Below are 12,562 nucleotides of genomic sequence, written 5' to 3' on the forward strand. Positions count from 1 at the left end.
AACAATAAGTCTTTGAAACCTTAGGCCCACGTACAATTAAAGTAGGCAACTTACTTCTTTTTCACAAAAGCTCTGAAGCAAATTCACAATGATGACCAGCACAGCGCAAAGACGCCCGCTACCTTTAGAGGACTGACATGGAGCCCCGCAAGCCTCCACTCCATGTTGCCCAAGAGTGGCAGCAGGGAACCAAGGAGGCAGCGGGCAGTGGCCCTGGGGTCCTGCATAGGGTGGCAAACCGACAACCCCAAGCTTTTCTTCTTGACACCAAGGGCTGTGCTCAAATCCTGTCAGACATTTTTATTCAACTGCACAAAGGATCTGTCAGTACTAAGCAATACCCACCTGGGTTCCACAAACGAGAGACAGGCACCAAAGACACAAAACCCCACAAAACCCCAGTCCTACAGACTGACAGACTGTACAGGGCACTCTTCCAGGTCTAACTCTCTTCATTAGGCCCCAAATTTATTCCCTGCATATGACATATCAGTCCTTCTCACACTTTTCTACCAAAGAATTCCTAATAGCCGAGAAGTATAAATTCTGTCTCCTTAGGAGATTGTAGCCTGGGCTAATAACCTCACCTTAAAATTCATGCCAATTCTGCATACTCCTCCATGATAGATCCCTGTATTGTACTTTTTAATTCTCGTATAATACTTCAACATGTGTATATGTACATACGCATATAGCCAGACCCTCACATATATATATGTGTGTGGATGTATTTTCCCCCAAGTAAAATTCACATTCCAGAAAGCCACACTGTGTTTCTTCTGCGGCTTTGGATAGCCACAGGGATATGCCCACCCTTGCAGAAGATCCAAGGATAAATCAAAGACAGCTATATTAGAAGAGTTAACACTGCCATGAAAGCATAATTAACATATAATTTGAGTTTTTTTTAAAGTATAAATCTTTTAATGTTGACTTAATTACCAAATACAAGACAAATAGATCACAAACAATTTTCCAAAGAAGCCTAAAAAGAGGTGCTAGGCTTAAGAAAACCCCGAGCCTGACAGAGGAAATGGTCTGAGCACTGCGCTCTTTGCAGCAAGCTGGGTTGTGACTCCCTTTCTGGTTTTCTGATTTCTTATCTCCGTGTTTCATCCATTTTATTAGATATGTCTTCTGTGCAGACAGGCACAGCGAAACAAAGATGATATTCCAAATCAGCACAAATATAAAATAAATGCTAAAAAATAATAAGTTCAGTAGCCAATATTTATTTGCTTACTTTAACCACAAAATTGTCCCTCAGGATAGACTCTTCAAATACATTTTTCGAAGGAAAGTGGGAATTCTAAAGGTGGTGTGCCAGTTTGAACATATTCTGTCCCCCAAACGCCATTATCTTTGATGTAATCTTGTATGGGCAGACGTTATCAGTGTTGATTAGATTGTAATTCTTTGTGCCCCACCCAACTGTGGGTGATAACTCTGATGACATATTTCCATGGAGGTGTGGCCCCACCCATTCAGGGTGGGCCTTGATCAGTGGAGTCATATAAATGAGCTGAGGGGTAGAGAGAACTCAGTGCAGCTATGAGTGACGTTTTGAAGAGGAGCTACAGCCAAGAGGGACACTTTGAAGAAAGCATAGGAGCTGCAGATGAGAGACAGTTTGAAGATGGCCGTTGAAAGCAGACTCTTGCTCTAGAGAAGCTAAGAGAGGACAAATACCCCAACTGCAACTAAAGAGTGACATTTTTGAGGAACTGCAGCCTAGAGAGGAACGTCCTGGGAGAAAGCCATTTTGAAACCAGAACTTTGAGCAGACGCCAGCCACGTGCTTTCCCAGCTAACAGAGGTTTTCCGGACGCCATTGGCCATCCTCCAGTGAAGGTATCTGACTGCTGATGTGTTACCTTGGACACTTTATGGCCTTAAGACTGTAACTGTGTAACCAAATAAACCCCCTTCTATAAAAGCCAGTCCATTTCTGGTGTTTTGCATCCCAGCAGCATTAGCAAAATAGAACAGATTGTTACACGTTAGCACTTTCCTGCTTTTGCTTCCTCCATTTTTCCCAGGTGGCACAACTTCACCTTCCCCCATCTCAGCTGAGTGTGCTCACATGGCTCAAGTACCACCTCTTCCGTGAGGTCCTCCTCCACTCCCAGACAGACGTCACTCTGCTCCCCGCGCCTGCTGAGTCTGGTGGTCCCACCAACACCACATTAGGATGCTGTCTTGTGCTGGTCCATGTCAATCTTTTCTTTAGTGGCTGAGAGTTCACATGCCTTACTCAGGGAACTTTCTAGACTCTGGCTGATGGGCCAGAATCCAATGTATTTGAAGTTCTCTTGGAACACTCTGAAAACATTTTACTTTCAGAAACCAAGCAGGTTTTCCTATTAAGACTTTTGACTCTACATATAACATTTACACTTAAATTTGATGGGCCTTCATGATAAATCCTCCTAATTCACCAGCTGCAATCTCTACTTCTCTCTCCTTCCCTCCTTTACCCCAGAATCTAACTTCTTATGCTCCAATGGAAATAACTTAGAGTAGCCATGACTCCCCAAGTTATTTCATAAGCTCCTACCCCAGGATGAGACAGATGTCCTTACTCTGTCTGGTCAGCTTCTTGGGTAATGTCTCAGCCTTAAAAGCCAAGTTCAGGTATTACTTTATCTTCCTAAATCACCCCCCACTGTACTCCACACCGTCCCCCACAACCAGAACACACTACAATGCCCACCTCCACTATTTCCAAACCTCTGTTTGCCCAACTATCACCCCTCGACTCCATAAAGCTTTCAGGATGCGTGTTTTTACAACCATTTTACTTCTAACACCTAGTACAGTGGCACATGAAGGTGTTCAACAAGTATCTGTTGAGTTGAACATTTATTTGATACAGAAAGGAAAAGCATTTATGGTCTACAAATTCTATTTCTCAGGATAGTCATGTTATCTAGACTATCAGAAAAAACATAGTTTAAATATGAAAAATGTTTAACATTTATGACCTAGTGATAACAGTTTCAGCTCACTCATGTTCATTCCTTCAACAATATCTGTTATTAGCTGCCAGAAACTAGGCTAGGGCCACAGCAGCTGCCAACCTATCTGGTGCCTCCGTGTAAATCAGAATAACAGTCCCTTCCAGACAGGTGAATTACAGGGCAGGGGCCAGGGCTCCAAGCACCCACCTGGGCTGGCACCCTTGGGTCTGGAGGCTCTGCATACAGCACTGAAGGACACAAAGTCTCTAGGGAGGTCAGATTCTAGTGAGGGAGACATGCAAATGCATTCAATTTTCATCATTTTCTATAGGACTCTGAAAAATCAGACTAACACACAACACTTAATCGTCGATTTGATCTTGGGCCCAGGCGTCCACCTACGCCAGCAGAGAATTCTCGTACTCTCTTTTAGCAGGAAATAAAAAACTGCTTTCAGATATGAATAGGTCACAAAATTGATCACATTTTCAGATATCACCTAAGGGGACTGATCAAATTTATCTCAACAAAGGAACATTTTCAATTACTCTATTTGGGTCTTAGGTGATTTCTTGTATGTATTTGAGAATTTTTTTTCTTGTAATGCTAAATACAAAATACTTTATTCAGCTTGCAGTTATTTGCCTTACCAATTCATTACTTAAAATTGCTACCCTCTTATCCGCTAATGTTAAATGTAAAAGATTGCAATTCCCAGCTGGTAACACACATTAAAACAAAACAAATTGTTTAAAACAAAATAAGTAAGCTAAAATAAGCTCACTTTTCTAATAACAAAATATCAGTTCCTGGTTAGAGGGAAAACACTCATTTTCAAACTTTTGTGTGAAATGTATAGTATATACATATTTTTGATTCACTGATTCCTCTGGAAAAAAAGGTCACTTTCCCCCGAGTTCTGCAAATAATTGTCTGAGTAAACATCAACAACAACTCTTCACCTCTTAACTTGTTAACCTAACTTACAGAGCAGCACAGAAATAAATCCTAAAAGATGTATGGGGGAGGGGTGAGAAAAATAAGTATCTAATCGATGGTGACACAGACGGCAAAGAACCCTTTACCCTTGGGTTCACTTCAGATGCCGTGACCCAAATATGGCTCCTGTTGAGAGAAAGTACATCTTGTCCTTTGGTACCCACAGCTAATGGCTGGGAAGGCATTGTAATCCTGTCAAATTCAATTAATCCATTCAACAAATTTTTATTAAGCATCTCCTCAGAGACGGGAATTGTGCAGGACAAGTGGATGTGAACAAGGGAGAAACGGATCTGATGCTCCTGGGGTTTGCTCTGAAGTGGGGTTGAAGTCCTGCCATCCCAGTCAACAAAGAGATACTTTATTACAACTTAATGATTTTTTTTTTCCTTTTAAGAAATAAAAGAAAAATGGAGAGCCTTACCTCTTAGGTTTCTGGGATGAATCTGTTTAGTACGAGGCATCTTCTTCTATTCAGGGGCACTGTTTTCCTCTTAGAAACTGAAGAAAAAGCAGGTCACAAAAAGGTAGCTCCATAAACTCAAGGTACATCAATTAATCCACGCGCTGAAAAGGAGAAAAATCAAAAGCCACATTTTACTACCTCCAAAAAGATTCTTCAGAAGTTATGACAGTACAGCATTAACCTAAACTCAAGGTAAGGTAACCGAGTTGGGCATTGCTACAGTACGTTACTTTACTGTTAATTAAACATAGGACAGATTGTTTTGCCAGTATTTGAGCCTTGCCACTGAATTGTGTTTTAAAATAACATTACCAGGTACAATTAAAGTACATCAGGCTATAAAAGGGTTATACTGTAAGTAGTACATGTCTGTCCATTCAAAGCTCTTTGAGGACAAGGTTTGTGACTCATTCATCTTGAACTGACAGAGTTAATTATACATATCATTTATATGTGGTTGTTATGAATGCTGCTTCCCAAATATTCCCTTCTAGACTCACAGCAGGATTGCACTTTTGGCCACCTTGTGTTTAGCTGAACTGTTTGACTACTTCTGGTTGATCTGTGGGTGGAAGAAAAAGACATCACTTCCAGGGTGGAGCATTTAATTATCAAAGGAAGATCCTCCTGAGCTCTCTTTTCCCTCTGCCAAGGGGACCGGCACTGCTGCAGTGAGTGTGACAACACACAGCTGAGCTCCCACTAACCCACCATGGTCATGCAACATAAACAAGAAAATGACCTTTGTTGTTTTAAATCACTAACATTTGGGAGTTATTTGTTACTGCAGCATCACCTGGTCTGTCCTGACTTGCACATTTAAAAAAAAAAAAGTTGTCTCAAGAACAACAAGCTAAAGCTGTAATAATCTAACCTAACTACCCATCTTCCTAAATCCACCATCTCATTTTTGTCTTCCACAAGATTCTCAAGGACCCTAGAATTAAAGTCCTAGTTTTAACTTTCCATTGTAAAGCTGAGAAGCAAAGCCCACAATGACAACTGCAAACATAAAGTAACGTTTAATCACTAAACAATGACCTAAGAATAGATTAAGAATGCTTTGTTTGAAACCTTTGTCAGAGCTGGTACTGTAGACGAAACAACAGAATACTTACTGAGCATGTACTGTGTGCCTATGTACTTTCTGCGCATCACCTAATTTAATCCTAACAAGAACTGTAAAGTCGCTGTCATTTATCCATTCTATATAGATAAGGAAACTAAGGCATGGAGAGGCTAAGCAGCTGGCCCAAGTTTAGTAACTAAAGAATGTGGCACCTATCCACTCAACTGCTCCCAGCATTTATTCCCTCAGTGGACATAATAATACCTACACTCAGATTTTTGTCAAGAGGCTGTAGAGCAAGTCATGATGACATGTTTTGGTGTCAAACAAGACTGTGTTCAAAGCCAGGCTTTACCCTTTACTGCTGGGAGCAGGCTCAAGTTACTTAATTTCTCTAAAGATCAGATTTCCCAATTGTTAAACTAAGAAATAATAGTATCCACTTCATTGGGTTGTTTTAAGGACTAAACAATGCATACGTTTTGCCCACTGCCTGACATGCAAAGATGTCCAAATATTAATTCTCCTTACAAAAACTTATATAGGAAGGAATATGTCTAATATCCTGGTATGAGATTTTAGAAATGTATGGTTTTATTATAGCAGGGAAGGGGCAGAGGGAAAGGAAGGCTACAGTTAACTTTAGTATTTCATTTCTGGTAAACCTGCATGTTGACACTGCACAAAAATATTTGCAATTGGTTTTTTAACTGAATGAGAAAGAAAATGAAATCTGATGGTCCAAAACTATATATGTCATCCAGCACTGTGCTAAATGATCTATTAAAGATATGGTTTCTCAACTCCTGCACTAAAAAAGCATCTACCATCGGAGTTAGGAGGCTTCTGTTTCAATAGAGAATTCAGAGATGTTAGGGCCAAATAAATTTTGTGAATGCTTAATTAACTACGTTCCTTGTTAAACTTACCGTTTAAAAATAGTCACGATATTTGGAAGTTTTTAAAACATGAAGTCCAGCTATAATTCAATCATGTTATCCCATGCAATCCGAAGCATAAATGTAAAATATGCAAATTCCCAATCGGTAATAGCTTTCTGTTACCCCATTCACTGCCTACCCGCTGTCCAGCCCATGTTTAAATCCTTACGGGAGGAAGTGGGTATTTTCCAAGCATTGTAGCGACTAGGACGAGTGATAAGCCGTCCTTTACAGGAAAGAAATAAATACTACATGGAGCAAAAACATGACACGATCAAAAAGCGTAAAGACAGTTGCAAGGAGAAAAAACATGAATGAATGCGGAGGGCGGAGCCTGGGAAAACCCCTCTGCAACGCTGCACTGAACAAAGCGCTTCGCATGCCAGGAGGAGGGGGGAATGGAAGTGCCAGCTCAGGAAGGAGCCTGGAGTGGATGCGGAGAGCAGGAGGAGGACGACGACGAGATGAGGAGAGCGCGGCAGTCCGGAGACTCCTCCTCGCCGCCAGCGCCGCAGCAGCCCCCTCCCCTCTCCAGCCAGCAACTCCCTCCCCAGCCTGACCCCGAAGGCGAGCCCCAGCCCTCGGGTGCCCAGCCCCACCGCCCCCCTCCCAACTGCTGCAGGCGCTCACTCCCAACCCGGAAAGAAACTACCCAGGTGCCCAGGGGTAAAAAGGCGCTTGGAGCAAAGAACGAAAGAAAAAGAAAGCGACAAAGCCCGAGGTTGGGAAGCCGAGGCCTGGTCTCGCTCACCCCCCACCCTTTTGCAAAAGGCGTCCGCGGCTGGAACGCGCGGGCGGGGAGGCCGGCTCCCTCCGTACCTGCTCCGCTCGCAAGACCGCGGCTCGGGCCGCTCGCGCGACGCTAGGGCGCCCAAAAGTGGGCAGTGTCCCTCGCACGCAGCCATCCCCTCTGCAAGGTCGGCGGTTGCACGCACACACACACACACGCGAGCCGCACACCCCCGGCCCCCGCCCGCCGAGGGGATGTGGTCCTGCCCCTCCCGGCGCCTCCCCCCTCCCGCCCCAGCTGCAGCGCCCCCGCCGCCGAGCCCGCGTCGAACCTGCGGCCAGGACGCCCGGAGTGGCGGCCGCAGCAGCCGGCCCCGGCGCTGCGCTGCTGATGGCGGCGGCGGCCGCAGCTCGGAGTCTCCGCGACCCCCGCGCGGCGGCGGCGGCGGCGGCGGCGCCGGGATCCTTCCTTCACTTGACAACCTCAAACACAAACATAACCTCCTCCACCTCCTCCTCTTCCCGCTCCCCCGGCCCCGGCCCGCCGCCCTCCGCCGCCGCCGCCCCAGCAGCAGCTTCACCAAAGGCCGGCGACTGGCACCGAACCATCCAGCTGAAATATTAAACAGGGGAGCGGGCCGGGGGGCGGGGGGTGAGCGGCGCGGCCGGGGCGCCGAGGGGGTGGGGGGCGCTCGCTCGCCGCCAGCTGGCGTCCGGAGCCCCGGCATGGTCACCGCCCGGGGAGGGGGCAAGGGGCCGGGGGGCAAGGGGCGCGCACCGCAGCGGGCGGGTGGCCCGGGGCCGGAGCGGAGGGCGGCGCGGAGGCAGTGGGCTTTACCTCTCCCCAGGGCAGAGTAGTGCACGTTTAGCGTCTTAGGGACGGCGGGAGGAGCGCGGGCCGGGCGGCCTGGGGAGGGAGGCCGGAGGTCGGAGGCTTTCCCGCGGGTGGGCGGGGCGGCAGGGGATCCCCGGGGGCGGGAGGCGGGGAGGCCGCGGCCGGCGACGCGCGGGCGGGGGAGGGGGCGTCCCCGCCGGAGACCGGGCAGGGAGGGGTGGCCTGCCCCGGAGCGGAGGGGGGGCAGATTTTCGGGGGGACGCCCGGGGCGCCGGGACCCAGCGGGGCAGGCCCTTCCCTGGGGCACGGACGCTGGGTGTCCCGGCCCCACTCGCGTGGAGCCGGGCGCCCAGGTCTCCCCGGCGGGGGCCGCCCCCGTCCGCCCCGCTCCGCCCCGCCCCGCCCCGCAGGGGAGCCGCAAGGACCCGATGGAGAGGGAGACGGAAGGAGGCGGCCCGCGGGGGAGGGGCGAGGTTAGGGACAGCGAGGGGCGGGCACCGGGGTCGCGGCTGCTCGGGAATCGCGCCCGGCGGGGGCGGAGGGGCGGGCCCGGCCGGTCACGCGGCCCCGGGGAGGCCTGGCCTGGTCGCGCAGTTGGGGGCGGTTGGTCCCGGGAGAGGGGCGGGCACGGGCGGGGCCGCAGTTTCTCTTTACCGTCTCTTTACTTTCTAAAGCAGGATGTGGGCCGGCCCGCTGACGTCATGGGGTCTCCCAGCCCCGCCCCCTGCCCAGGGTTGGGTGGGGGAGGGGTGGACGGAGAGCGGGAGGGGGACCCCAAGGGGGTTTCCTCAGCAACGCAGAGAGGGAAGGGGAAAGTCATTGTGAAACTTGAAACTCATTAACTTTGAAAAACAACTTAAAAAAAAACAAACCGGAGAGGCGGAGGTGTTGGTTTGGAGGGTGGAAGGGGACGTATTATTAACCCTGAACTGAAACCACTTTTTGGTGGCGGATGTTCTATTAAAAGAGCGAGGAAAGCCAAGGTTATTCCAGAGGCCGCTCCAGAGCCCGCTGGTGGTTCCCAGAGCCGTAGCTGCGAGCGCAGTTAACCCCTGCCTGCCCGACTGACAGCTTGGGGCGAGTAGGGGAGGACTCCGGGGGCAGGAAATGGGGGTCCGGCCTGGCAGCAGACCCGGTTCTTGGTTGGCGAGCGAAGAGAAAAAGGGGAAGACGGAGTAATTACCATAAACCAGAATTTGACCCTGGCTGCTAGAAAGCAGCAGAGGAAGCAAGGAGAGGAAATCTATGGAAAAGAAATCAGAAGCAACTGGACCTGGGTAACAGAGAAGGCTTTCGGGGTTAGACCTAAGGAAGGGTAGGAGTTTGGGGCTCAGAAATCCCACATGTACCCCTAAAGAAGCAGGCAAGAGTGACTGGTTTAAGGTGCCAGCCCAACTTGGGAGGAATAAGGTAGCCCACAAATTTTGATGCAGAAAAAGTTCTAGGGTTGAATTAAACCCTTTTCCCCTTTTAAGGAATAAAAATGCTCAACGATCATACACCCACTAAGACAGTCAGCCATCTGCGCAACCTTGAATTGTTTTGTTCCCTGGGGCTTCCACAAAAACGCCTAGGTTTTTCCTGCTAGGGTTGACCCCTAAAATCTCCTAAGGAAATCCTACCTCTGGCTCATTTGAGTTAAGAAAAGTTCAAAGCACCAAAATCGGGATGATTTTTAAATGGAATACTCAATGGTGGTGACTTTAAAATCCAAACTAATGCCATGTAATGACAAGGGGAAAATATGTCCGTTAAAAAATAATTTGGTCATAAGAGCAAAGATCACTGAACAATTGCCTAAATTTGAAATGGCGTCTAACACACTATACTTCCAACCAAGCAATGGAATAATGCATTCTGTATTTTCAATGTTATATAATAATCTCTTTTTTATGAAATGAAATCTAATGGGTTGCCGTCATAAAAGGTATGTAATATAATTTCCCAATTGGGTTATTTGAATTAAAAAGTGAACATGAATTTTAATGTGAAGATATATCTAATAATCTGTCAGAGCATAAAGATGAAGGTAGCTTGATATTTATTAAGGCTTTGTGTCACTTAAGAAGTCAAAAATACTAATTGAATGAATACATTTTTACCCCAATAGTTGTTGAGCACAACAGGAATCTATACTGTGAACACAATTTTTATATAGAATTTAGCATTGGTATGAACTTTCTAACTAAAATAAAAATGCAACTTTGAATTATCATAGATTTTGACATTTAACTTTTGTAAAAGGACTTTTTTTTTAGACTACCCACAATCAATTTAACTTTCTTGAGCAGCAACCCAGTATTAAACTTTTGTTTGAAATATATGCAACGTAGAACTGTTTCCTAGTAAGTTTTTGGATTTTCTAAATGCAATTTCCTGTCATAATTCTGCTTCCTACAATTCTAACCTCCCGGTTATCAGAACGCAGGGAAATACTGCTAAGTTATCCAATAGTTTGGCCTTAATTTGCGACAAATTAAATATAGTTTCTCTAAATGTAGCTTGTACACGGAAGGTGAAGAACTGTATCTGCTTATTTTGAGCCAAAGGAGATAAATGTGAATGGTGAACTGCGGTTTCAACTGTCAAAAATCCGGGAACAATGGGGGAGGGGTGACCATACACGGCAAAGTGGGGGGGAGGAGGGGGCGGAGGTCTCTCCTAGGGACCCACGTCCCCTGGGCTCTAGCCCTATACGGCAGCGTGAACGCCTTTGAGATCTGCTAGGGAGAGTGGGTACCAGTGAGGGGAGTGTCATTGAGAGCGGCAAGTCCCCCTGGAGCCACGTCGCGGGGACTCGGGGTCCGGCCGCGCCCCCCACCCGCACCCTGGGCCCCGCCGTCAGCTGCCCGCGCCTCGGGCGCCCGGGTTCCCATGCGGCCGCCTGGCAGGTTTGGGCTCCCCCCTGGCGCGGCCCCGCGGCCCCGGCCCCGGCCCCCGCCCTGCGCGGCTCCGCAGCGCCGCCGCCACGCGGAGATCCCGGAGGTTCCTCCCGCCGGGCGCCGGGTCCTGCCGCGCCCGTCCCGCCCTCCGCGGCGCGCCGGGCTTCCCCCGCCACCGGCCGAATCCCCTCCTCCTCCCGCGGCCCGGCGACAAACCCTGCCCCGCAACACTCTGCCCACTCCGCCCCGCGCCCCAGGCTCTCCCCAGCCGGGGGCCAGACAAAAGAACCCAGAGAAAAACTTACCCGAACTGCCACCCAAAAAAGTCTGATCCAAAGCTTCCTGGGTTTAACTTTTAATTTTAAAAACAACAAAAGCTGAAACCAAAAGCCTCCTAGGTTGGAAGTGGGCGTGAGAGGAAATGCTAGGGGGAGGCGCTTCTTTCCCTCGGCTGCTTTTGCCCCCCCACCCCCGTTGCGGGCCCCTGCCTGGGGCTTTGATGCTATCTAGTGCACCGCCTCCGTTGGTTTATGCTGTGGGCTCTGCGCCGAGAGTGATAGAGATATTTGGCAATTTCTAGGCTTGTTCCAAGCGAGGGAAGCAGGTGGTCACGGTAAAGCGTTCCCACTTCCTACCCCCGCAGTGAGAAGGAAGCGTTTGCACCAGTTTCCCATCGTTACCTGAGAGAAAGGCACTAAATTGAAACGAATGTTCAGCCTATCTAGTAATCCGGGATAGTTGGATCCTGTCGTATTTTCTGTTGGACACATGGAAGGAGGCCTCCCAAATTAGATCCATTTTACCTCCGCCCTTAGCACAAACTTATAACATGGTGGCGTTGCATGTTTTCTGAGGCTTCGTTCGGTTTTTAAGTCTCACTTTCGAAAGTCTGGTTTTTTTTTCTCCCCCTTTTGAGATAGTCCTGCAGCCTTGCAGAGACAAGAATATACCTTTTAAGAAAATAGACTCCATAACAACATGCCTTACATATGCCAAAGAGTCCCTTATAGAGCCAGACATCCCTGCTCCCTCCCCCTCACGTTATGGAAAGCTTGTAACTGTTGATTTTATTTTATTTATCTGGACACTAGCAGAAACTGGATATATTTTTACATAGATTAGCAATCTCGGGGCCATCACTAACAAAGAACTAATAAAATATGCTTTTTTTTTTTTTAAACAGGTTAGTAATAAAGACTGCAGGGTCCACCATCAGCCCTAACTGTGCTCGCATATTATGGTCCCATAACACACCAACCTGTGTTAAGGCCCTGTCCTCTGGGAGTTAACAAATTAATGGAAACAGAATAAACACATGGAAAAGTACCTAGAGGGAGAAAAAGATACAAGAAGAAGCTTATAAACAGAGCCAATTAAAGTTATACAGAGTTATTGACATGATTGCTGAGATGTTTCTGGATTGGGTGAAGGACAGGATTATCAGAGAAAGTCCCCTCCTGAGGGTGAGTTCTGAGGACAATTTTACAGGCAACAAAATTCATGATTTGGCAATGGTATGAGATCAGCATTCCAGGCAAGAAAAATTTAGCTTGAAGGTGACAGCAAGAGAACTGTGTGTGATGGTTGTCTTGTCGAGAGCAGAAAGTCTAAGCAAATGTGGAATGAATAGGGTGAGCCCATAAATAAATGTAACATCTGAACCAGGACCCTTTACAGAGTG

General features: G+C 47.8%; 1 protein-coding gene across 5 annotated transcripts in view; it reads right to left on the minus strand.

Annotated features, from left to right (window-relative positions):
- HIVEP1 (HIVEP zinc finger 1) overlaps positions 1 to 11,641 on the minus strand; it is a 146,853-nt gene extending 135,212 nt beyond the window's left edge. Inside the window, exons 1-3 of one of the 5 annotated variants that reach the window (XM_037842273.1) lie at positions 8,003 to 8,042; positions 7,497 to 7,647; positions 4,384 to 4,526 (exon numbers count right to left, since the gene is read on the minus strand). In XM_037842273.1, coding sequence (XP_037698201.1) covers positions 4,384 to 4,423 — 40 coding nt within the window. In that variant the 5' untranslated portion in view covers positions 4,424 to 4,526; positions 7,497 to 7,647; positions 8,003 to 8,042. The other 4 variants (XM_037842275.1, XM_037842271.1, XM_037842272.1 and 1 more) reach the window with 4 other exon arrangements.
- Positions 11,642 to 12,562: the final 921 nt, after the last annotated feature.

The sequence above is a fragment of the Choloepus didactylus genome, chromosome 7, assembly GCF_015220235.1.
Source record: "Choloepus didactylus isolate mChoDid1 chromosome 7, mChoDid1.pri, whole genome shotgun sequence".
In the NCBI taxonomy this organism is placed as follows: Eukaryota; Metazoa; Chordata; class Mammalia; order Pilosa; family Megalonychidae; genus Choloepus; species Choloepus didactylus.